Raw genomic sequence first — 26,551 nt, forward strand, 5'->3', positions numbered from 1 at the left:
ACTTCCCCACAGTTGCAAGTGAGGAAGCCGTGCAGTGCAAGTGACTAAGCTGTTTTTTTATAGACTAACAACAACTTTGTGCAATATTCTTACTGTACAGTCGTACCTTGGAAGTAGAACGGAATCCATTTCGGAAGTATGTTCAACTACCAAAACATTCGGAAACCAAAGCACGGCTTCTGATTGGCTGCAAGAAACTCCAGCAGTCAATCGGAAGCCCCGTCGGATATTTGGCTTCCAAAAATAGTTAGCAAACCGGAACAGTCACTGCTGGGTTTGCAGTGTTTGGGAGCCAAAACGTTCGGGAACTAAGCTGTTCCAAAACCAAGGTACAACTGTATATTCAGAGAGTACTGACATGTATGACATGTTTTTATTCTGAATACTGAATATGCATTAGGAATTTTATTTATCACAATTATGTGCGCAATCAAAGTGACATCTGGTGCTCTTACTAAAATACATTCCACTTACTAAAGTACATTGAACCAGGAAGTTCTGGGGTGACTGGATTTATGTTTCAATGAATGCTTCATGATATGCTTTTCACATTAGCTAGCTGAAAATAAGGTGCATACAGAGAAATGCTAGCCTAATCTGTTGCATATTGTACTTGGTTTTACTGATGTTTCCACCTTGACTTTTCTATAACAGAATTCTAAATGAAAATAGAAATGGGGTAGCATCCAGGTTTAGGGGTAAACTACATGAAAACAATGCCATTTGTGTTTTAAAGAAAAACCGGCTCTCCTGAACATTGTTCTTTTTTTATACCTGGTGATGAAGACACCAATGTAACTATGCATGGGAACTTGGCTTGGGTTACACCAAACAGGAAATGTTAGCAATGAACAAGAAGTGAGGAGAAAGAAAGATACAAAACGCTGATCACACTGATACCATCTCTGTGGTTTAGCTGACCATATTACACACAGACATGCTGCTCTCAAAAATGCAACTCTAACACAGTCAAATGTGAGTGCAGGCAACACCTGCAGAACAAGTCTTGTTGGTTGTAAAACCCTGATTCATCCAGATTCTAGTTCATGTGAACATTTTATGATTATACATACATTTCAGACATTTTCATGTTATGTTGTACACATCCATCGCAACAACTGCAATACAATGCCATTTCATGTCTGAGCAAGGCTTGGCTTTCTGTTTTTGCACCAATACAGTGGTACCTCGGAAGTCGAACGGAATCCGTTCAGGAAGTCCATTTGACTTCCAAAACGTTTGGAAACTAAGGTGCAGCTTCCAATTGGCTGCAGGAAGCTCCTGCAGCCAATTGGAAGCGGCAGAAGCCACATTGGATGTTTGGGTTCCAAAGGACGTTCACAAACCAGAACACTCACTTCCAGGTTTGTGGTGTTTGGGAGCCAAAATGTTCAAATTGCAAGGCATTCGTCCACCAAGGTATGCCTGTACCAAGAAAGATCTCTATGCAAAGACCTGCTGCCCCCGACTTCTCCACTATAGTGAATGGGATGTCTATGACAAGCCCACAACTCCAGGGCAATAGATCAGGCCGCTTGTTGTTTTGTGTTGCTACAGTGTATGTAAACACTGTTCCAGAATTATTATGATAGGCAAAAACCACTTATGCCAAAATGCTTGGATTTAAGTTGATAGACACATCAATCCTGAGAATGTATACTAACATAATTTGCAATGGCATGGGGCAGTGTTGATGCATCATCAGTGTACCAGCTTATTGTGGGTCTCTGGAATGCAGTAGCTTCTGGTGCATCCCACTCTTAGTATATAGGGGCTTAAACTGTCCACCATGCTTAAACCCAAAATTCTGGCAAAACTGACAAGTAGGTGCTACTTTAATTGCATAGTTAGACAGACATTCAAAACATTTTGCATAGTACTGAGCATGGGTGCCATTGTCTTGGCCATTGTCTTTTCTTTTCTTTGAATTGTAGCAGCTGAATAGTAGCAGCCAATATGGCCTTTGCTCCGTCTACTCAGGCACAATGTAATAATATAAAAGATATATATTGCTATAAATACATTTTTAAGATCTGCTTCACCAAAATATAGAAAAATAACTATGCCAAAACAACAACTAGTAGAAATAACATAACAAAACGGAAACATTACCAGATTGAAACATGAACTGGGCACACACTTCAGCCCTACCGGTGCAGGCGGAAGTCTCGCTCTTTGCCAGAGAGAAGTGCTTGGTGCCATACTTGGCACATGGGAGCACCATCTCCACGAAAAGGAAAGGTGGCGGGGAATTATTTAAAATAAATACTCAAGTGCTTTGCTCTCTTTCAGCAGTGAAATAACACCCCACCTGTCAAATTTCATTTCCTGTACTTTTTTTCGAGTTTTGATGCCACTTCCGAATGACCGTTCCGGAACTGCTAGCTACTACGCAAAGGGCACCTCCGACTGTCCACCACGTAGGCAAATGATTGAGGAAAAGAATTTGGAAGATAAAAGCAAACACCACGTCCATTGTTTTCATTATAGCAACAGGACCAGCTTTCTCTATCTGTAGTGCTTTTGTAAGGAATATTTGGCCACCTAGACCCAACACTCCAATTAATACCAAGAGAAATCTATCTATGCCACAGTTGGGTAAACTCCACTCACCCATTACGAAAAGTGCTATTAGGCAAACTATTAACCCAATTACTGCATAATACCAAATGGACAAAAAATAATGCACTGATTTCCCCACCTTCCTTAGTATAACAAAAGTTGACGCGGCAGCTACGGCACTTGAAACAGCTGCTATTGTTCCTTTCAGGCGATCTCTGTACTCTTCTTCTATTCCAGCAACTCTGGATCCAAATAAAAAAGGTGGTCTTGCAATAAGCACCACTCCGGTGATTGTAAACAGAGTGAAAAGAATATCCCAAGGACTATACTTCTCCTTGAGAAATATCCAGGCCAATAGTGACGTAAAAACGGGACTGCTGAAAGTAATGACTGTAGCGTCAGCAAGAGGCATCACTTGGAAAGCATAATAGAGAAGAATCATTGCACCAGAGCCAAGCAATCCTCGAAAGAAAAGAACGAGTCGTTTGCCTTCTGGTCCCAGAAATCCTGTTCTAAAATGAAAGAAAGAGAGATGTGTATAATTTAACTCATGGCTTAAGGTTTCCATATTCATGCATCAATAGGACTTGCAGTGCATTTCAGATCACAGAATGTTAAATAACACTATGATTTTTCCAATGCTGACACTACTAGGACACTTTCACGTTCCAATAGTGTCCCCAACTTTGATGCATTTTGATCAAATGGTTATAAAGACTCTTTGGCATTCCGCTCTTAGTTCGTAGCTAGAAGCCTGAGATGCAGCAGCTGGGTGACTTGAGGAATAACTTGTTATTTCCAGGACACATGGAGACCAGCCAGCCAGCATGTGAAAGGGCACCAGCAGACATCAGGGAAGGTTGTTATCAAAGGCTCCTTTGGGTCATTTTATTGGGTGTCAGGAAGACTATGAATTTTAAGCTTGTAGTTGCATGGGGCAGCTTGTTGGGCTTTTCATTTTTGGAGCAACTATCAGTATTCTAAGTATTCCTATTTTTATTATACTTTTTAGAATGTTTTTGGCAGTTTCCATGGTCTTCAACTAGTCCAGACCCAAGACTCACCTCTGACTTCTAACCTGTACCATGGGACCCACTTTCACATACAGTATTCACTTTTGACTTATACTAACAGTGCTAAAAAGGTACATTATTAATCCTAAAAATTGCAATTCATTACCTTAGCATTAGAACTATATGAAAACCAGTGATTTTTACACTTGTTCTGAGCCAAAAGGCTGAGAAGCTATTGAAAACCAGTGGGTTCTTTTTTTAAAAGACTCACAATTTCAATGAAGCATCTGGGCATGTTTGTTTTTCCACATATAATGATAACAGGTATTCCAGTGACTCTACAGTGGATGACGACTGTATTCACTGTACACCCTCACACCCTTAAAATCTGCTTATTAGCTTGTTTTCTGGTGAACTATAAAAGCAAAGACTGCTGTGCTGAGCTCTACGTTTGTGTGTTGTAGGCTAGATTTTAGGGTATTTGAGGAAATCACTGCGGCTTCTGTTCTGGAGAACTGAAGACACTTCTGCATTCTAATCACTGCAACAGACACTTCTGCATTCTGGTCCCCAGCAAACATCGATTATGCAAGAAGTCTAGAAAGCCACAGGAATAGATCGGAACGTGAATGGAGCCCCCATTCCAGAGAGTTCCCTTACTATGGGCATAGATACATTTGGCTAGAAATATCTTCCTCTTGCCTTTCTCCTGCCACTTTGCAGCACTCATTGAAATTGATACAATGAGTGCCCCATCATAATGATGTGTTTTAGCCCAAACACTGCATGCAGTGCTCGTTTGGTTTGGTCAGCTGTAGCTGGAGTCCAAAATGGCAGAAGCAGCATTGCGACCCACAGATTGAAGACCTACATGTTTGCCTTGAATCCCTGAATAATTAGAATGGGGGGTGGTGAGAGCAACCTTAGTTATTTTGTTCACATAAGCATTTCTCATAATCTCTTCAGGCCTCTAGCCTCACAGAGTGTGGGAGGCAAGGTTGGTGAGCTCATTAGTCTTCCGCCCAGGGAAGGCTTTTCTCTGCCCCTGCTTATATTGCTTCCCTTGCTGATTTATGGCATTTTGTTGAATCCTTACTGTATACCGTATTTTTCGCTCTATAAGATGCACCAGACCACAAGACGCACCTAGTTTTTGGAGGAGGAAAACAAGAAAAAAAATATAATGGATCTCAGAAGCCAGAACAGCAAGAGGGATCGCTGCGCAGTGAAAGCAGCAATCCCTCTTGCTGTTCTGGCTTCTGGGATAGCTGCGCAGCCTGCATTCGCTCCATAAGACGCACACACATTCCCCCATACTTTTTAGGAGGGAAAAAGTGAGTCTTATAGAGCAAAAAATACGGTACTTGGTCCAAAAAGCGGTACACAGTTGTACCTCAGCTCCTGAACACCTTGGAAGTCGAATGTTCCGGCCCTGAACAATTGAAAACCGGGAGTGTTCCAGTTTTCGAACGTTTTTTGGAAGCCGAATGGCCGAAGGGGCTTTTGTGGTTTCTGATTGGCTGCAGGAGCCAATCAGAAGCTGTGCTTTGGTTTCCGAACGTTTCAGAAGTCAAACAGACTTCCAGAACAGATTACGTTCGACTTCCTTGGTTTGACTGTATAAATAAACGGCAATAATAATAATAACAACCAAAACAACAACAATAAATAATCCAAAGTGTATTTTTTCTTAGCCTTGCCTCATACAAAGGAGGCATAATACTCACCTGTAGTATATTAAACCAGGAAGGACAAATGTCATTTGGAAAACACATCTAATGGCACTGACTTCCACTGAATGCACACCTTCAATTTTCTTGAGGAATAAAGATGCCACAGAGAAGAGAAAGGCAGACAGCAGCGTATAGAACAGGCCAAGCCCTGGACAGGTCCTTTTCCCCTTTATTCCTGGAACAAAACAGTTTCCAGTTAGCAATTAACAATTTAGCTGTAATTTCTTCAACTGAATTTGAAACGGTTCTTTTTTTAAAAAAAGTCTACTTTGAGGAGGGAAAGAAACAAAAGAAATACATTTAGTGCAATTGAAGGTATACGGTTGGTTTTTTAAAAAAAAGTTAACAAAATTTTTTGATGTTATGGTATGGACTATAATTTTACTCTTTCAAAAAGTTCTATGTTTATCTGCATGTTGCATTTTTTCAACTTTTTTTTTTAAGTAGTCTCAGAGTGGGATGTATAAATCCATGCACCATGTTTGCAAAATAGGTCCATTTGCCACATTCATTACATAGCCCAACCAACCATTCTGATAAATTTTGGCATCAAGAAATATTAACCTGCGTTCCCGAGGCTATATGAACGAAAATTACCGCAGGCTCAAGCATCTATCCCAGTGTTTTCCCAAGAATTGTTGGGTAATACTTAAGAAACCAACTTTACATCTTATTTGTATTAGGAAAAATCTTGAGTTTTTAAAGCAAATGTAAAATATTAGTTTTCTTATTTAACTGTAATGAATAAAGATATAACTTACACCCACTAAATATGGTTATTTCTACTTGTTTCATTATATATACAGTGTGATACCCTATTATTTTACAATGAGCTGGCTACTTAGAAGAAGTTATCCTATTGCGCAAATATCTTAACTCTAGTATCCCAATAATATGAACATAACTCTGGGTAGAGGTGGTAGAATGCCACCAGAGTTTCTTTCCCACATTTATATACAAAACAAATATAATGCTGTTTTGTTAAAAAAATAATATAAAAAAGAACTTTGAATCCTGGAACTGTTAGCTGTGTAGGGATACCATCTAAGAAGATTAGAGAGGCAACAGAGTTATCTTCAGAAGAAAGCAGTGGTTTGGCAGGGCATTTCTGTCGGTTGCTAAGCAACTTGGAATCACAACCTGGAAGCTGATAAGCAACCTGGAAGCTGAGAATCAATGTTTTCTAACATTCAGCTGCTGTGAATCCAAGGTGACAGAATATGCACAGACATGCTTTGGCTGCCTTGGTCCCAGGATTTCAACTGCTAAAGTCAACTTTTGAGCAGCAGCTGTCTCTCTGTTTTGAAAGGGTCGAAATCTCCAAGCGCTGGGCACACTGAGGTTAGGCTTAATGTGAGAATGTACTTGGTATGAGGAGTAGTTACAGATAGGTAGCCATGTTGGTCTGCCGTAGTCGAAACAAAATAAAAAAATTCTTTCCAGTAGCACCTCAGAGACCAACTAAGTTTGTTATTGGTATGAGCTTTTGTGTGCATGAAGAAGTGTGCGTGCACACGAAAGCGCATATCCAGGCTTCCTCAAACTCGGCCCTCCAGATGTTTTGAGACTACAATTCCCATTGTCCCTGACCACTGGTCCTGCTAGCTAGGGATCATGGGAATTGTAGGCCAAAAACATCTGGAGGGCCGAGTTTGAGGAAGCCTGCTCATACTAATAACAAACTTAGTTGGTCTCTAAGGTGCTACTGGAAAGAATTTTATTATTTGGTATGAGGAGTTGGACATGGATTTTACCACGGTTAAGTAGACAGGGTCCTTTTACCAGCCTGCCTGCATGAAGGTGCAAACAACTCTCTTCTCAATAAAATCAATTCCTGGAAATAAAATCTGAGCACTTCTACTCTTAGCCGATCCAAATCTAAAAGTTATCTGGTTAAGTTTCCCACTTAACACAACACTTTCCTCGTTTTGTCCTAGAAGAGGAATCTACTTATGGAATTCTCTGGAGGCATTCCGTGGAGCAAAAGGGGAGAAATTTGGTTCAATTTGCATCTAAAGGCAAATTGTATCAAATTCGCACTTCCTAAAACAATGAAAGAATCCAAACATTGGCATCCTCCAAAATTCACGCTCATCCAGAATTTGCTGTGCAGTTCTCCAACCAAAGAATGCTTATGCATATATTAGGGGGGAAAGTGTGCATACAAATGAATATATTAGTGAAAATAACATGCAAAAATTCATAACATTAGGAGAAACTGATTGCAAAAATGTGCTCACTAGTCAAAACTGCACATAAAAATGTGTCAGGAAAAATTCACACTAAATGCTGAAGAATTTTCAAGAGGATTTTAAATTTTTTTTTCCACAAATTGCTATAGAAATGTAGAGAACTGAGAGAACTGAAACCAACAATCCTTCCATCCTTATGCGCAATGGGTCTGTTGTGGCCAAGTCTCCAGAGAGCTTTAGCATCACTTCTGAGTAAACTGGAATTTTAAATATGCTTTAGTACAGCCTTCACCAACCTAGTGTCCTCCAGATGTTTTGGACTACAACTCCCATCAACACAACTGACTGGGGCTGATGGGGGTTGTAGTCCAAAGCATCTCAAGGGCACCAGGTAGTTGAAGACTGCTTTAGTATGTAAGAATATAGGAAGAGTTATGCCATAACAGACCCATTGCGCATAAGGATGGAAGGATAAGCGCATAAGGATGGAAGATTACAACACTGGATCATGTAGCAACAGGATGTAAAAAGGATCCAACCAAGCTACTTAAAAAAAACAACTGAAATCAATACAGATAGCTTGGGGTTCATCCTATGACGTTGCATATTCTCATCTTGCGAAATCCACCATCTCCTCTCGCAATCTCGCAATCTCCCTATCTCAGATTCTCTTCCTATTTTCCTAATCTATATTGAAAAGCCATTTCATTTTCTAGCCCTTTTTCTTCCTGTTTATCTGTGGAGATGTCCTCCTTCACCTCCATATATTCCTAAACACCAGTTCTAGCTCATGTTCAGAACTTTCTCTTTGTTTTCAGTCTACTCCAAAATTCTAGACTGCCACGGGCAAACTTGGCACAACGTATAGGTTCTTCACAACACATTTGTCTTCAAAATCCCCAGAAGTTCTTAATATGGCGATTTAATGTGACCACATACTGTTGTGGTGGAAAGGCAACCAATAAATGAAATGAAATGAAAGTTACATCCACATGGGTTTAACTTTCACTGCATTTCACTGGCTTTCTATCAGACCAGTACAGTGGTACCTCGGGTTACATACGCTTCAGGTTGCATATGCTTCAGGTTACAGACTCTGCTAACCGAGAAATACTGCTTCAGATTAAGAACTTTGCTTCAGGATGAGAACAGAAATCATGCAGCGGCGGCAGCAGGAGGCCCCATTAGCCAAAGTGGTGCTTCAGGTTAAGAACAGTTTCAGGTTAAGTACGGACCTCCGGAACGAATTAAGTACTTAACCTGAGGTACCACTGTACTTGAAGCACCTGGGCAGTAGTTAGTAACAAACAACACCTGGGCCTCTAATTTGTGCATAATCTTATGCATGTCTATTCAGATTTAAATCCCACTGAGCTGAATGGCCCTTACTCCCATGTAAGTGTGTTTAAAAAGACTGCAGCATTAATACAGGAGAATCCCGTTATGTGAGGGTTCTGTTCCTGGCCGCCGCATAGATCATTGGGATATGTGTAAATGAGGATTCCCCCGTTCTGCCCCTACCCAACCCCCTTTCGGCACTGCAAATGGTGCGCGTGTCAGTGGGAGCGCATGTGCTGATTGTGTACAAGTGGGGAGACACCTGTACAGGAAGAGGCAAAATCTGAAGAACACATTTGGGAGGGGGATTGGTTTCAAAATATCATCTGTGGCAGGTATATAAGCAAACTCCAGTAACAATGAACTAAACAGGGCTGCCCCCTCTCTTTCAGAAAAGCTCCAAAGCAGGGGCCTCTGTGACATATTGGAACAGAAAAGAATAGATTTCAAAGGATGCTAAATCTCAAGGCATATTACTGCTTGAGGTAAAGCACACACATCTCTGTTTAATCATAATGGGTTTTAATCTAAAGTGTTATTAGAAGAACAAACGTGCCATTCTCTCTCTGAACCTACAGTGTAGCTGTTGGCAGAGCTTCACAACATTAGCCAATACAGACCGATATAGATTTGATCCCTTAATTGCATTATTGCCCCAATTTGCTCTTGTTGTCCAATACAGTCCCACATTAATGGAAATTTTTGTCTGAAATATTGGATTAAAATAAGGAGACTCAGAATGGACTGAAGCTGAAGAAGGAAAAAAAGCCATGCTGATCTACAGAGTGAAGAATAAGAACAAAATATCATGTTTCGGTGTAGTAGTGTACTTTGATTACCTAAAAGATAAAAGTGCCAGACTTCTGCACAGACTTCGTATATGACACTAATTCTCTGAAGTTGTTGTTGTATAAAAGGATGTTTAGGGATGCTGGAAAAGCGAACCTCTGCATTATTAACAAAACACCAAGCTTTCATATTATGAAGGGAAGGTATCATAGTCAATTGTACTTTCTTTCTCTCTTTTTTTTAAAAAAGCTGGGCTGGTATTCCAGACTAGCAAAGCAAACACTGTAGAAACGAATGACCTTCTTACTGCAATTAAAAAGAAAGAAAAATATTATAGGTTTTAGAGCATCTGTCCTTTCAATGTAAACTTTAAGAACAGAATAAGATAACATTCCTCTCTTCTTCAAGCGCTTTCTTGGCGAATGGCTCCAACTCATTGGCAGAGCACATATCTTGCATGCAAAGGTGCCTCTAGGTAGATCTGGGAAATATGCCTGCTGAAACCCCGGGGGAACTGCTGCCAGTCAGTGTCAACAATACTGAGCTAGATGGATCAATGGTCTGACTTTGTATAAAGCAGCTTCCCATGTCCCTATGTTCTCAAAGCACAGTAGGTTTCCATTCAGCACTGACAAAACAGTGACAAAAAGGTGTTCAGTGCCAAAGCACAGCAAACAGTGACACCCACAATATCTCTGCTGGGTATATCAAGTTTTAAGACACAGTGTTATTCTATCAGTATTCCATTTGCCTAATGCTGTTTTATGGCTAGCTCCGCTCTCAAGAGAAGGATTAAAATGGAGAACTGAAATTACAATAAATAGGTATTCTATATGGAGGAGCATTCAACCACACGAATCCTCATCCACCTGAAGTTTGAAGTGGCACAATCCAGACAACATCCAAAATAAGTAGGTCCCCAAAATGGGATGATCCTACAACCTACTCAACAGCTTCCAGAATGTATCAATGCCCATGCTGGATTAGGCCAGTGGCCCATTTAGTCCAGCATCCTGGTGTCACAGTGGCCAACCTGATGCCTATGGGAAACCTGTAAGTGGGACCTAAACACAACAGCACTCTCCTCTCCTACAGTTTCCAGCAACTGGCATTCAAAAACATTGCCTCCAACTATGGGAAAAGAGTATAGCCATCCTGACTTATAGTCACTGATAGCCTTTACCTCCCTGAATTTGTCTAATCCTTTACATTATTGACAGACGCTTCAAAACACTGTGTGCAAGACCAATGTCTCTGACTGTCATAGGAACTTACCACTAGAAATGCAAAATAATATTAAAGACTCTCTTGATTTGGAAAAGTGGTTGTGGCGGCAGCAGGGGGGAAACAAAATAGTTCATGTGTTATCTAGGTCTCTTGACAATCCTTTGCTTTGTAACATCTCACCAACTCGTATAAACTTGGAATAAAACTTCTACATAGCAGATTTCTCCGCAAGCTTAATCCTACAAACTATGATCGCTCTTGCTGAAAGCACTGTTACTAGCAGCTCACAAAATGCTAGGTTGACAAATCACCACTCTTTAAAACAAAAATGGTTATGTTCTGAGTGCCTCCCTTATGGCTCCAAGGGGTAGATAATTTTATAATTAAATATTAACATAGCTTTTCAATGTATGGTTAAAATAAACAATATTAGATGGCTTTTCCATTGCCAGCCTAATTAAACATGATAGTTACATATGTTGATGTAATTATTGTGTACGTTAGCAAGAGAGTGTGCAAGTACAAATTATGCTGTAGAACAAAATATCCTTTGTTGCAGAATATATTTCATACTACAGTACTTCAGGTCAAGAGAGAGAGAGAGACATAGTCTAGGACCACCAATAGTTTAGTTACACCTTTACAAAATATAACCACCCTTGTGTTTTCATACACAAGCTACATATCTTCCTATATACAGTACATAAAAACGTCAGGCTATCTACACACGCATCCCACTTTGGTGGATTTGTTGTACCCCATCACAACCAACCCTGGATTTACATGAAGTCAGGGTGCAGTAGGGGAGCTAAAGAGAAGGCAGGTTGCACAACAGCAGTGGCCATGGCATGGGAGAGAGAAATACTGAGAGGGGGGAATTGGTGATTTCAAATAGTGGCAGAAGTCAGAGTAAAGCAGGGATGGAAGGAAGAGGGAAATTGTGGTTTTAAACAACAGCAGAGGTTTGAATGAAGTACCTTCATACAATGGAATATGTGAGGGTTCCGCATCCTTTATCTCTCTCACATGAGGCAGCTGAGGAATGGAAGAAGGAGAAGTCTAAGTACAGCGAGAAGGGAGAAATGGGGTTGGGAAGGTGAAAAGCAAGCTTGTCCTTATACGAGGAAGGGGAAGTTCTATCTTAAAATGTGGGGGAATAATAATAATAATAATAATAATAATAATAATAATAATAATAGTATTTATACCCCTCCCTCCCTGGTCAGAACTGGGCTCAGGGCAGCTAACACCAAATATATAATACATTAAAACACAAAATCAAATGATGGGGAAGTTGCGACCAGAGAAAGAGACACAGCCCCTAGTACTCTATAATAATTAAAATGCAATTCCCCAATTCCTTACTCAATATCATACACATCGATTTTTACACATAAGCACAGGATTTTAAAAATTGGAAGAAAAGTAAAGCTTATTAAGGAATAGATAACCTGTGCTAAGTGATCTTAGGAGGACAAAGGTGTTAGAGACCAGCGATGGGAAAGGTTTCTCTTTATCTTTTCAACTTGCCACCATGATGTGTTCGGTAAAAGCGCTAACCTGCCTTGAAAGGCGCTGGGAAATTCTAGGTTAAGCCCATGCGCCCTAACTCTTAAAAGTTTTAAAACAAAGGTGAAACGGAATCCCAAAACATGCACTTTTTTTTGAAAGAGGGCCGCACGTGCATGGCACTTTATATAAACAGAACCACAAATCAAAAGAACCGAGGAGGGCCGAGAGAGAACAAGAGTTGTTGCTGTTGCTGTTGTGACTACCTTAATCGGATGTATTCAAGGTTGCCAAGGATTCGGGCAGAGCCTAGAAGGCGCAGCTCGCGGGCACCTCGCGTGGAGAGAGGCAATATGCAGCCGGCCTTGCCACGAGGCCAAACGGCGAGGGAGCGCCGGCTCACCCTAGGGCGCACCAGGGCACTGAGACGCCCGCCGGTCTGAGCCTCCGCCCGAGGCCGAGAAGAGGCGCGCAAGGCGCGCGGCGTTGCGCCTCCTCGCCCTGCCTGTTGCCAGCTCGCCACCCTCCTCTCTCCCCGCCCCGCGTGCCCTCCCGCCTGCCCTCACCCACCGGGCGTCCCGCGTCTCCAAGGGAAACTTCCTCGGAAGCAGCCGCCGTCGCCGAGGCTGGCAGAGCCCGCTGCCGCTTCCAGGTCGTGCACCTGGCAGAGCCCGCCATCCTCGCCGTTCCTGTCGTGGCCCCCGGGAGGAGGGGGATCTTCTGCCTCCCACCGCCCTCCTTCTCCTCCGGCAGCATCCTCCTCGCCGCCCTGGCGCTGCACCATGAGGACCGCTCCTCCGGCTCCGGCTTCGCCACAAACTGCTCGCCGGCTCTGTCCGGCGAGGAGCCGGCAACTTCGGTGCGCGTGCGCGGCATGCCGGCCGTGACGCCGCCCCCCGCCGGCTTGCCTGCCTGCCTGCCTGCTTGCTCTGCGGCGGCCGGGCGGCCTGCTTCCCCGCCGAGGGGGATGTTTACATGTCCCGGCGTGAACTGCTGCGACCTCCGCGGGGAAGGTGGCAGCCGCGAAGGCTCCGTCAGGCCGCGGCGCGAAGCCCCCTCTGCCCCATTTCCCCCGCTCTACCGAGAGCCGCGCGATAAATACAGCTCTTCCCGAGCGTCCCCTCAAATAATATTTTGGTGGAGGGAGAAACTCATGCCAGAAATCATGTGTTGAGGTTGTTCCTGGATTACCGAAATATTCCTTCGTGTGGTTAGCCAAGAGAAGCTAGGCTTCCTGCGGTTTAAGTCTCGCTTCTGCCCTTATCTCAGTAGGTGACCTTAGGCAAGCCACCTCAGTCCTCTTAAGACCTCCAGGTATAGGGCGGAATATAAATTCAATAAATAAATAAAATAAAATAAGTAATGAGATACATACTAATAGCCAACTTGCTTTAAAAAGAATTGCAAGGAGGTATGAAATAACGTGAACACCATGTGTGGTGTGCATGTATATGTTGTTATTTATTATTATTTAAAGTATTTGTTCCCGGGAAGCAATGGGTGGGTTATTTGCATTTGCTACAGCTACAGCTGAAAATAGTACTTTTAGGCATGTGCCTGAAGGGAAGGGCTTGAGCAGTGCCAGATTTACGTATAAGCTAAACAAGCTATAGTTTGGGGCCCCACTCTCTTGGGGAGCCCCCAAAAAATTAAAGGGGAAAAAAGCCTGGATGCACGTTTCCAAAATATAAGATTAATATAAAGTAAAACCTACATACAGCAACAGTGGCAAATGGCTTTAGATACCTATTAGTTCCAGAAATTACCATATAACATATATTCAACACAAAAAACAGTGACAATTTGTTGTTGACAAAGGGCAGCTGGACATATAAAGGGCCCCATTACCTTCAGGAGTTTAGGGACTCATCAAACCTAAATCCGGCCCTGGGCTTGAGCATGCTCAGTGATGCATTTTGAAAAGCAGACCACCACCTCCCTCCAAGTATAAGCCATTTCTCGAACCCTTCAAACCGCCGGAGCCCCGTTCACATCTAGAAGCAAACGTAACTAGTGACGGCACATCTGCGCGCGCACGTGTCGCTTTTTGCCGCTCCTGCGCATGTGCGTGACATGATTTTGAGCGTCTGCGCATGCGCAAGCGGCGAAACCTGGAAGTAACATGCTCCGTTACTTCCAGGTTGCCACGGAGCGCAACACGAATGTGCTCAACCCGAAGTGCATTCAACCCGAGGTATGACTGTACAGGCCTTGGAACTGTTTCTGACTGGCCTTGGTTTTGTGCAGCAGCTATATCAGGAAAGCTGCTCAGTCAAGCCTGGCTGTCATCAGAAATATGCAGTAATAGGAGCGGGGGGATCCATAGGAAGCGACCACCTCTTAGGAGCGCTTATATTCTTGTCCAGTAGTCCCTGCGTTTTGGCACATTGTAAAGATTTGTTGTGGAACAGCCAAGTATGTAGCTAATCTTTGGGAAGTTAGCTCTTGAGCATGGGTAGGCAAACTAAGGCCCGGGGGCCGGATCTGGCCCAATCACCTTCTCAATCCGGCCCATGGACAGTCCGGGAATCAGCGTGTTTTTACATGAGTTGAATGTGTCCTTTTATTTAAAATGCATTTCTGGGTAATTTGTGGGGCATAGGAATTAGTTCATTATTATTTTTTTCAAAATATAGTCTGCCGCCCCCGCAAGTTCTGAGGGACAGTGGATAGGCCCCCTGCTGAAAATGTTTGCTGACCCCTGCTCTTAAGATTTGCAACACAGGGACAGGGGCATACCTAGGAGTTAGCTAGGCTGGCTGCTGCCAAGGACAGAGGTCCTGGGGAGCGCAGAAGGCACACTCCTCCACTCTGGTTTTGAGTGGCTAGGATCCCACCTGCCCATTTGCAAGCTCCCTGTTATGTACTGAAGTTCTCACCCTGGGCCAGCAGAGGGATACTGTAGATAGTTATGCAAATGAAGGATCAAAAGTGACGTTCAGTGATTGGATAGTTTGTATGCAAATGAAGGATCGAAAGTGACGTTCAGTGATGGGATAGTTTTAGAAAGTTGCTACAGTAACGTACTGGAACTCTATATAAGCAGGCTGACTGAGCTCTTCAGTTCAGTTCTGTTCTGGCCTCTGAATAAACAAGAGCTGTTTGAAGAATCGCTGTGTCGTCTGATATGTTCACCCACAACTTAACACTGGTGACACTGCACTGGGCAGCCAGGCTCCTCTGTGCGCCTCAACAGAGGAATCCAGTCACATAAGGGACGGGGGGAGGTGCTGATATAGCTCCTTGCACAGGGGTGGAAACCCAAATAGGAAATTATAAAATGTTAGGTGCACTAATCCAGTTACTGGGGAAACAAAAGTTCCTGTGGGAGGCAATCAGCTATTTACCAGTACTTTATTGTGCTGTTTGCTAAACAGCAGGTCTGATTGCTCAGTATTATGAGTATACATAAAAACTAGTTGTATTACGGTATTTATGCAGTTTAAACAGGGCCGGATTTAGATGAAAAGAGGCCCTAGGCTACTCCACTGGTGAGGCCCCTCCCCACCCCCACCCTCACCCTCACAACTAGAAGAAAATGGAAGAGTATTATAAACAAAATCGAGTGAAGCCAAGGATGATAATGGGTATTTAAAATTCTACAATTTACAATTTCTCCTCTAAAGGACATAAGATATTATTGTTAAATACCATGGTGTTTTTAAAAAAATGAATAAAATTAACACTGAAAAACTTTTGCCTATGGCCTGGGCAGGCCTGGTCGTCCTCTTATATACCTGCTGGGATTGACAAGGCATCTGACCCTCCCCTTAATCTCATAGCTCTCCTGTAGCTGCCTCTGATTGGTTATCATTTAACTCTCACAGGAAATAATTTTTTTAAAAAATGATATTTATTAAGAGTTTCAAAAGTACAAAAAAGAGAAGAAGAAAAAAGAAGAAAAAATACATAAAAACCAATACACCAACACCACAACAAAAAAAAGAAAAATACAAATCCCATATTACATATCTTTATCTTTCATTTGCTTATTTCCTTGACCTCCTCACACCTCCCTTTTTGTGTTCTAGCTTAATTTTTATTGAATAATTTATCTTAACAGTCTAACCTATTAATTAACTCAGCAAATCCTTTCCATCTTTCACCATATTCTGTTATTCAATTTGCCTTAATTTGTTTTTCCTTATCTTACCGTAAAATACCTTAAAACTTAAAACTTAATACTTATTTATACATAACTCCTTATATCATTTCTACTAAAGCCAGATAGTTTCATTCCAACATTTTCCCTAATATTCATTAATTTTACACTAATTCCCAAAATAAAATTTTTTCTTTATAGACTTTCTTCTAATTTTCATCCAACGTCCCTTCTTCCTGGTCTCGGGTTATGTCAGTCCTTACTGTCCATTCCATCCAGTCCATCAACCTGGTAATCTTATGTCCGAGGCCCTTAAATCTCTTCCATGCCCCTTCTGCAGATCTTCTTCTTCTTGTTTATACTTGCACTTTTCCTTGTCTTTTGTTGGTCTCTTTCTTAATTTCTTTCCTTTCTCATTGAGGAGTAGGTCTCTGGGGGATTCCAGCTGATAGTTATCCCCATCTCCCCTCATCAGACCAGCCCATTCCCCGCAGTCATCAATGTAATCCAAAAAATAACTAACAGCATATTTCAAAGTCCCTCCAAAGTTAAGAGCCTCCTCAGCTCCAGGCTCCCCCTGGCCCACTCCAAATTCAATCTTCAAAAACAGCGGCTTATGCTCCTGCAGGGCCTCGGATCTCTCCATTTGTATTACTTGAGGTGCAACCGCCACCTCCTCCATTATCATCTGCCCTTGCACTTGCCCAGTCGAACCAGTTTCCTGAGTTGGTCCCTGTATGATTTCTGTGTCAGTATTCCCTGTTTGTCCGCATTTACTGACTACAACAGTCATCAAATCCAACTTCTCATTCATCAGATCCATCTTCTCATGCAACTGCTCCAGCAAAGCATTTGTCTTACAAAAAGCAAGCACCAAGACTTCCTCCCAACACATTTTTATTCAAGGTCAGAAGACTGGTCTCTTAATCTCACAGCTGTAAAGTCCCCTAGTGGACTGCAGCAACAATTTAACAAGCTCCCTCTAGAGGAGACAATTTCTATTTGTGTCCATCTTTTTAAAGCATACCCAACAAAGGAAAGTTACTTTCATTTTTCAAATATTTTGTTTCTTTAGGATGCAAAAGGCAACATTGGAATCAGTTTGTTTCTCTTTTTTAGCTATCTGTCAAAATGTTCCATTCACAGTCAATGAACGTCTCCGACAATTTCTGTCTCTGACACCCCGTTCCCAGGTTTGAGACGGTGGAAACTTATTTTTCTTTTACTCCCTCTCCTGCAGGCTTGAACAGTCAAAATTTCCCCCCTTTTCTCCTGCTTCCAAGGGGTTTTAGTGGTTATAAATGAAGGAGATTTCGACCTTTACAAACGACTTTCCAGGCTATTAGCTTACAAGGTTTTTGCTTCAGTCTATTTACAAAAAGCGGAAGGCAGACTTCCTGTTTTAAACCTTCCTGCTTCGGTGCCAAATTAGAGTGTTTCTTGATCCAATTTTCCGTTTCTACTCACGGGTACTTGTTTAGAGGCCAATTGTCCACAGGAAAAAGTCAGCGCTCTCCGGCAATGGCTATGCGGCTTCCCTCCGTGAAAGTAGCAATCAGTTCGCAGCATCGCGCCGCTCACCCCACTTCGCTCCGGAGCCCCAAAATGGGGTTCCCCGCAATAGGGGAGGCGCTCCTGGTGCCCTGCCGAACCCCACGTTCCCAGGCTTCCTCCACCTGGGATTTCTAGCGGGTCCCCACCTTTGCCGCGGCGGGAAGACCCAGTTTCCGGTTGGAGGAACTCCGCCATTCGCCGATGGCGCTAACCCAGAAGTCCCAACTCTCACAGGAAATAATTAGCATCACACGTCATGTGCATGGAAGTGGCCGAACCAATTAACCAACTAGAAGGATTACTGTTAATAGCTCCAGTTTTCCTATACTGTAACTTGATATTGCTGAATATGGGCAGGCCTATGGCCTGGGCAGGCCATTGTGTGTATATTTCAGCAGTTGAACGTACAAGTTTATGGCCATGCTGTAGTGTAGTGCTTATGCGACTGTGAATAAAAGCTGGCTGGCTTCATTGTCTTTGGGTTTGGGGGGGAAGAGGTGACAAAACTGATTTCCAATAAGTGCCCCCCCTTTATTTCCATAACAAGTCCTTGAGTCTGTACTCTGAACAGTGACACCAGGGACCTAGAAGGTGCAGGGCTTGTCAGTCCAACCCCTGCACAGTCTCATTTTAATTGCTTATATGTCAGCGGCTCCAGGAGCCTTTTTGGCTGGAGAGTGGGAAACGAATGCTCTACTAAATAAGCCATGGGTTGCCCCCTCATTTTAAAAACAAAGCAACAGTACAATTTCAACTAGCTGAATAGTGTTACCTACACCCCTCAGTGGTGAGAGGTTTCAGGGGTCCCCACACATACCTTAGGTTTGGGTTTCTTGGAATAATGGTTATTGGAAACTTCTGTCATTTGTGTGATTTAAGACTTATTTACACATGCATACATTGAGCATAATACAAAAGGCTTGCAGCATTAACACTTCAACATATCATGTTCTCGTATTTAGCTTTGCAGGTGGGCCCAGGTTCAAGAAGGACCCAAAAAGCAGGTTAGCTTTCCTTCTCCCCCTGCCCAGGCAGAGAACAAAAAGATGGGCAATCCTCCACCTTCTTGCTCATTCAGGAAGGTGAGCTGATAACAAAAGAACATGCACAAGTAAAGAACTTGCCAGGCCAGTTCCTATACCTTTGCTAATCCTCTAATCTGTTTTTTATAGTCCATGGAGGGTGTCCTTGAGATTTTTTTCAAACTACCCCCACAAACACATTACAATAATCTTCCACTTCCTAGGGAAGTCTGAGATGATAACTATGAGAGGGGACTAGGGATTATTAACAGAGTATTCTCAACACTCTCATCAAATTACAGGATTCTTTGGGGCAGGAGGAATGCCATGAGAGGAAAACTGGTTTAAAACTGATGGAAATTTGTATTTTTGGTAGATGTTACTCCCATCTACATGTTTGTTGACAAACTCAGGGGAATTGAAATGTTTAATGAAGCAGGACACCCCTCAGGAGAAATTGTGCTGATTTTTTGGGCAGCAAGGTATATTTGTTTAATAATTCTGTTTTAATAATGTTGCCTCAAAACTATCCAAGGACATACATTAGGTATTTATAATTTCATGCACTGCCCTCTAGATCACTTTTAAAGAAAGGGTATCACGTTAGTAGGGTTGCTGTATTCCAGTTCCCCAAACCCAGACAGCCTAAAGTTGCATATTCATTGTAAACTTTCAACACAAAATAAGACATGAGTTAGAAAGCACATGTATTCCTATCTTTGATGCTATGTTGATGTTTTCTTGTTTTTGTTCTTGAAAAGGGGGCATACTGCTGCCTAATCACACTCTAAAATACTAGATCTCTTATTTTTAAGGGTAGGTATCCGTTTTGCTCTGACAAAGAGAGAGAAATAGTTTCAAAAGAAACCAGAAAGTTCTACCACACGATCGATTTGTGGCTCATATATTTCCTAATGATATCTCTGCTTCCCTTTTATTTTATTTCTGTTTCCGTATTTATTTTATTTACATACCACCCAACTGTGAGGGTAGTGGGGAGGGGGCTATTGGTCCCCCCCCCATTTTTATTGTGTATATTGTGTTTTTATCTTGCATTTTTATGCTGTGAACTGTCCTGAGATCTTCAGATAAAGGGTGGTATACAATTTTTTCTCAAAGAATACCAAGCACAGTAGTTTGTTAAGGGTTGCTGGAAATTGTAACTCTGTGAGGTGTAAACTACAGTCCCCAGAGTTCTTTGAGGGAACTCATCTGTTCTGAATGTGTTTTGCGTACACATGAAGACTCTCAGAAGCATGCCAGCCAGACTTAGTAACCTTTTCATGTGCATTTTGTTGACAAGTCCTAGAACATCTCATCGTCTCTGCTTGACTTGTCTCATCATATATTCTCCCCGAAAACTGGTTCAGGTGTGAACATCTGTCAAACATCTTCCACACTGAAGAGCAAAACAAAGAATTCTTGTAGCTTCTCTATGGTCTCCCTGTCTTCCTTCAACAATCATCCTACACATTGACTAATGATTCAGCAGCCTTCCTGGATTTTCTGCTTGTGATGTAAAGGAATCTGTTTTGTTTTGTTTGTTTTAAACTTTTCACAGTCTTGTTAGGAACACCGGAAGCTGCCTTATGCTGAATTAGACCATAGGTCCATATTCCTCAGTATTGTCTTTTTTTTTTTTGGTGATATTTATTAGAGTTTTCAATATTAATACAAAAAGAGAATCAAAAAGAAAAAAGAAAAAAGAAATAACAAAAATACAAGAATAAAAAATAATTTAAAACACACATAATTTCCAATGCTTATTTTCATTAACATTTTTCCCCGACCTCCTCATACCTCCCTTTTTTGTATTCCAATTCCAAATATTAGTTCAGCAAATCCTTATCAATAAATTTTAACCTATTTCTAAACCCTTTCCCCCCCGAGTTCTCTTAAATCATACAGCTGGAAACCACTTAATTTCTATCTGACATCATTCTAACATTCATTAATTTTGCAATATTTCTGTAAATAGTCTTTAAATTTCCTCCAATCTTCTTCCGCCGACTCTTCTCCCTGGTCACGGATTCTGCCAGTCATTTCTGCCAATCATATTCCTCAGCATTGTCTATGCCGAACCACAACCCTTCTCCCATTTATTGACAACATAAACTTCCATTTTCTAGACATCGTAATTTTAATTATGCATACCTATAAAAAGACAATAACATATTTACTTTATAACCTTGTTATTACTTAGGAGGTAATGTCCAGCACATCTACTCAGATGTAAGCCCCAATGGAGCTTACTCCCAGGTAAGCGTCTATCGAACTGCAGTCTTCTAAAAAATATTGGGTTGTTTCTGCTGACACCAGGTACTGTGCTCTTGAGGAATAGGATCTGTTTCATAAGCCTAGGCTAATGTGAAAAGGGCTGAGCCATTTCAGGGCTGTGCTTGTTTTTGCCAAGATATACAAAGCATCCAATTTCATACTGGCCAAGCAGCCAATAAAACTGCCAAAGATGTGTCATGTCACAAAGTTCAGAAACACTTGTCCACTTTGATCCTATTTTTTGGACAATACGGTTAGACCTTCAGAAAATGTAGATGTGCTTTTTACAAACAAATATTTACTCTAATGACAAATTAACATAAAATATATTTTATAATAAAAAGGGGGGGAGTGCTGCACCCAACTAATTTTACTAGTTGGACCTGTAACAAAATGTTGCCATGTGGAATCCAACCACTCCATTTCCCCTCCCTCTGGTTTTCTGGTTTTCCAATAATAAGCAATAGATGCCCACTGAGCATACCAATTATCATTGGACTCATTTGATTTTTTTCCCTTGGGAAGCTTCCCCCAATCCCTGTAAATACCTTTGTACTTCTGAAAAACCTCATGATTCCCCTAAGTCTACTGATAACTAATGTTTTGTCATATTGCTTCTAAAAAGACTGGCACTCAGAAAATTGAGGTCACTATTAGTACAGTGGTACCTCGGGTTACAGACACTTCGGGTTACAGACGCTTCAGGTTACAGACTCCGTTAACCCAGAAATAGTACCTCGGGTTAAGAGCTTTGCTTCAGGATGAGAACAGAAATCGTGGTGCGGCGGTGCAGCAGCAGCAGTGGGAGGCCCCATTAGCTAAAGTGGTGCTTCAGGTTAAGAACAGTTTCAGGTTAAGAACGGACCTTCAGAATGAATTAAGTTCTTAACCCTAGGTACCACTGTATATAGAGCTGGATCTGCAACAAACTCTGGTGTTCTGGTTCAATTCCATTCACCCTCCACATACAGCAATAGTGTTCTATTGCCACTGAGCATACTCAGTTCTCATTGGGCTGTTTAGTGCAGGGGTCGGCAAAGTTTTTGTGGCTTGGGCCGATTCACTGTCCCACAGACGCCGTGGTGGGCCAGAGTGCGCGCACGCACACATGCGCAAACACTATTTCCGGCATGGAGCTTCCTGCAGCCAATGGGAATCCTGCCAGTGTCACGGAAGGTGGTCCCCGCTCTGCTCCACGCTGGTTTAGCACGGCACACGGGAGCTGACCAAGCGGGTGGCGGGGTTCCCCGAGCAGACGGCGGGGGTCCATGGGCCGGTTAAACGACCCCCCATGGGCCGCTTGTGGCCCATAGGCCTTAGGTTGCCGACCTCTGGTTTAGTGTATGGTCTGAAAGCACGAGTCCACCATCTTGTCGAAGCTTGGTAGGTCTGGGGCTCATCAGAGCCTGGATGGATGACTGCCTGGTAATCAGATGTACACCATCCTGGGTTCCATGATGAAAGAAAGGTGGGATTTATTTTAAGAAAATAAATGTATATTTGTAGTTCTGAAAAGCTTTCACCCCTCATTTGTGCGAGGGAGTGGCTTTTTGGCTACATAAGCACTGGCACAGCCTGAGCATCAAAAACAGAGCAAATAATGAGGAAATGCCGTGGCTTGGTGGTAGAGAATCAGCTTTGCATGCAGGAGGTCCCAGGTTCAAACCTGCCTTCTCCAGGTAGGTAAAGACTGCTATTTGAAATGCTGGAGAGCTGCTGCCAATCTGTGTAGAGTAGACAATACTAAGCTTGATAGACCAAGGCTCTGACTCATTATAAGGCAGCTTCCTATGTTCTTCATGTCTTCCTGCCATGGCTTTCCACAAAAGATCCTGGTAATTTATAGACACTGCAAATTCACTGTTAGCCACCCCTAATTCCCCTTACATAAATACAACTCACAGGATCCCTTGAACAAGTTTATGGCAGTAAGGTACCAATGTTTCTGAGTTTCTTCACAGAAATACATATATTTGCATTTGCCTACACCTGAATATTTTTTCTGTGGCAATAGGCATTTGACAGTAAAAGTGAAGGTAGGTTTTTGTGAGGGGGTGATGCACTCTCTTTTTTCTCTCCCCCCCCCTTTGCCCTATACCCTGGAATAAAGGATCGAATCTGAGTCAATATTTTCAGGGTGCCTGTCGCTTGGAATGTGGCAAGGCGACAGTTCAGGATTTGGACTTTGGATTGGAAATGCAAGCCTCTGAGTCACATTTAATATCTGAGTGTATCAGCAGCTTTAATAAATTGTGAAAAGGTGACCATCTCATTAACATGTGAAAAACAAATGCAAGCATTGTCCATTTCCACTTACAGTATTTACAAGGTGAGTTATCCTGGGATACCAGCCCCTGAACTGCTTTATTCCAGGAATGAATCAAAGTTTAAAATGAGTTTTAAACACATCCTGGCTAGAAAAGAGGCTTTAGAGCTGCTTCTCTTTTACCCTGGATTACATGAACATATAAACAATAGTACTGAGAAGTTAGTTGTACAACTAAGTAGTTAGCTGGGAAGTCAATTGTATAGCTAGTTATAAGTACATTGCAGAAAATCCGACCTAGTTTTTATGGTATAATGTGTAGTTCCAATATTTCTTGAAGCAAACACACACACGCATACACTCATATATGTACATATGCCACATAGAATGCAACTCCTGATACTGGGCAACTCACACCTGCGAGTTGCCCCCCCCCCCGGTGGATTCAGACCCAACTGAGGGTTTACACTTGCTGTTTGCATTGGAAGAGAACTTTTCTTCCAATGCAAACAGCAGGCACGAGAGCTGGACAGTATCAGGACTGCAGCAGCAGGGCAAATGGTTAAACCCCACTGCCTCCCCTCTCGATTGGTTTGGGGGCCCCACACCTCCTATGTACTATTTAAAAGCCATTCATGCACACGCTAATCTCATCTAGTTTGGCCATGGCGGATTGCCATGTTTGATGTGAGAGATTTCCCCATCTGACCTATCAGGTCAGATTCACAATGACTCAGGTCCTCCCCCCCTTGGCCCACTTTGTGAGTCATCTTCAGCTGCCTTGCATTCTCTTTATCCGTAGCACAGTATCAGCCAGAGGTTAGGTGCTGCCTTGATATTTCCAGCTCTGGAAGTATGATTCTATCCTCTCCCATCCCTCTTTCCTTTTGTAATAGAAACTCTTCTGTGGGCAGTGGGGATGGGCAGCAATGCATCTCAAGCACCAAGTCCCGCGTCCCCCCGCTCTAGGTTTGAGATGCTTTTTTCTTCCCCTACATCCCCACTTTTCTGTTCTTCCCAGGCTGCTTCTTTCCCCCTAGCCCCACCCCAACTCCCCTCTGTGGCTCAGTGGCCTTGAACCTTGACCCTGCGTTTCTTGAAGCAGAAATGAAAATGGATTACCTCGGTCTTCGCTCTGTACATCACTGTCTTCTCCACCACCCACCACTTCCCTGCCTTGAGGGCTGCCCTCCCCGAACCCTTAAGCTGGTCTTAGCTATGAGGAAAGACTACAACATTTGGGATTTCTTAGTTTAGGACACACAGGTGTGTAGGAGAGGCATAACAGATGTGTGCGAAGTTGTACATGGTGTGGCTGGGGAGAAATTTTCTCCCTTTCTCACTATTCTAGGACCTCAGACCATCCAATGGAGCTGAATGTTGGAAGGAGAGGAAAGAGAAGTCATGTTGTACCAGCAGATCTCCTATATACGTAACAGTGAACTATCACGTTACCAGGGGATGGTAAAGTGCTCCTTGTACCTACTTCTGCCAGCCAGTTTCCTGTTTACAGCAGTTTCAAACATATTTCCTGCTGTGACTTGGCAATATCCCAGTCAGGTGGATGGGCACGCCTGAGCTGGAAGCGTAGCTGTTCTCACACATAACTGTTCTTATCACTTTGTCATGTAATGCCCTCAATGACCTTTAACTATTGAAATTAAAATTCTGTTCTATTGAAAGGACATTAAAAGAAACTGGTGCAATCTTGGAACCGTTTATGACCTGAACAAATGTACATTATTGAACTTGGAGCATGTTAATGGACCTACTATTGCATACTTTGTTTACATGTATGGATAGATGAAATATTCAATTGACGGAGCATAAACCGGGGAAGAAATCTGATTAGAACTAGACACAGATCAGATGGGCACATGGATTTTCGCATTCCACTATCCTTTGCCCTTCTAGTAGCAATTTAGGAAATGCTGCTTCGACAATTTGCACACATGCATAAGAGACTTATTTATAGAACCAACACATAACAGAGTATGAAAGGAGATGTATGTTGTTTATTTATCGCTCACTTCCTCTCACAACAACCACACAATAACCCTGTGAGGTTGGATACACTGAGAGAGTGTCTAGACCAGCCTTTTTCAACCTTGGGTCCCCAGCTGCTGTTGGACTACAACTCCCATCATCCCTGACCACAAGTCCTGATAGCTGGGGATGATGGAAGTTGTAGTCCAACAGCAGCTGGCGTGCAACTTTTGAATAAATGTATTAATTTTTTTATTTAAAAAAATCCACACAAAAATGAACAGTGTTCATGTTTAGCATATGTAATTACAAATCTGAACATGTAAGTGCCATGCTCATATTCATAGTACATGTTCACATGGATGAGAACATAGAAATGTGGATATTGTCTGCTGAATTGCCAACTCCACTAAATATGTGACTCAGCCCTCAAGATGTCAAGATCATATGACTGAGATTTTGGGTGTAGGAGTCACAAGAGCAATGAGATAATCCAGTTTGTTATAGTTGAAAGCTCCATACAAAAAAAGTTAAAGCGCTTATGACTAAATGAGTGCAAGCCAATTTAAGCAAAGGAAATTGTGGAGCCCTGGAAAGGTTGGCACATGATATGTCCTGAAAGTATCGGACAGACATTGAGGTACAAAGCCTACTTTCCAGCAAAGACTGCCACATTCTTTTATTTGATTTTTGATGACATATGTGGTATAAATCTCCCAGGGACATTGTTCAGGCAATAGCTTTGCTTATTTATTTCACTATTAACCTTGACCTGGTGTACAATTACATAAGGAGAGTAATTATATTTTCTGGCACAAGAAATATGGGAGGTGTTTTATGGAGAGACTTTGCTCGCTCTGGTTGGCTGTGGATATCTTAAACCTTCATAAGGGGTTTTATGAAATCAGTTTGTAATGATTAGGGTTCCCTGCCTTATGCTGTAACAACTGTCTCCCAGAAACTATTTCCCTATCTTTGTTT

The 26,551-nt window shown here is 42.3% G+C and overlaps 1 protein-coding gene and 1 long non-coding RNA gene across 3 annotated transcripts; one reads left to right on the plus strand and one right to left on the minus strand.

Annotated features, from left to right (window-relative positions):
- Positions 1-1,567: 1,567 nt before the first annotated feature.
- SLC35G1 (solute carrier family 35 member G1) lies at positions 1,568-13,277 on the minus strand. 2 transcript variants are annotated; one of them, XM_053388708.1, is made up of 4 exons: positions 12,934-13,277; positions 11,832-11,889; positions 5,303-5,483; positions 1,568-3,074 (listed from the first exon to the last, which is right to left on the minus strand). In XM_053388708.1, the coding sequence occupies exons 1-4, from the start codon at positions 13,237-13,239 to the stop codon at positions 2,315-2,317; spliced, it is 1,305 nt and encodes a 434-aa protein (XP_053244683.1). In that variant the 5' UTR covers positions 13,240-13,277; the 3' UTR covers positions 1,568-2,314. The 2 variants fall into 2 exon arrangements, with proteins under 2 accessions (XP_053244683.1, XP_053244684.1); XM_053388709.1 differs by lacking the exon at positions 11,832-11,889 and having other exon boundaries at positions 12,934-13,232.
- LOC128414051 (uncharacterized) lies at positions 6,449-9,958 on the plus strand. The gene is made up of 2 exons (XR_008330569.1): positions 6,449-6,649; positions 9,521-9,958. It is a non-coding gene; the product is annotated as an uncharacterized LOC128414051 (long non-coding RNA).
- Positions 13,278-26,551: the final 13,274 nt, after the last annotated feature.

This window comes from Podarcis raffonei, chromosome 5 (genome assembly GCF_027172205.1).
Source record: "Podarcis raffonei isolate rPodRaf1 chromosome 5, rPodRaf1.pri, whole genome shotgun sequence".
Taxonomy (NCBI): Eukaryota; Metazoa; Chordata; class Lepidosauria; order Squamata; family Lacertidae; genus Podarcis; species Podarcis raffonei.

Coding starts and splice junctions, on each gene's coding strand:
- SLC35G1 (XM_053388708.1), bottom strand. CDS start 13,239: ATGCCGCGCACGCGCACCGAAGTTGCCGGCTCCTCGCCGGACAGAGCC. Junction 5,484..11,831: donor ACATATTCCATTGTATGAAG/GTACTTCATTCA, acceptor GTTTTGTTCCAG/GAATAAAGGGGAAAAGGACC. Junction 3,075..5,302: donor CCTGGTTTAATATACTACAG/GTGAGTATTATG, acceptor CTTTCATTTTAG/AACAGGATTTCTGGGACCAG.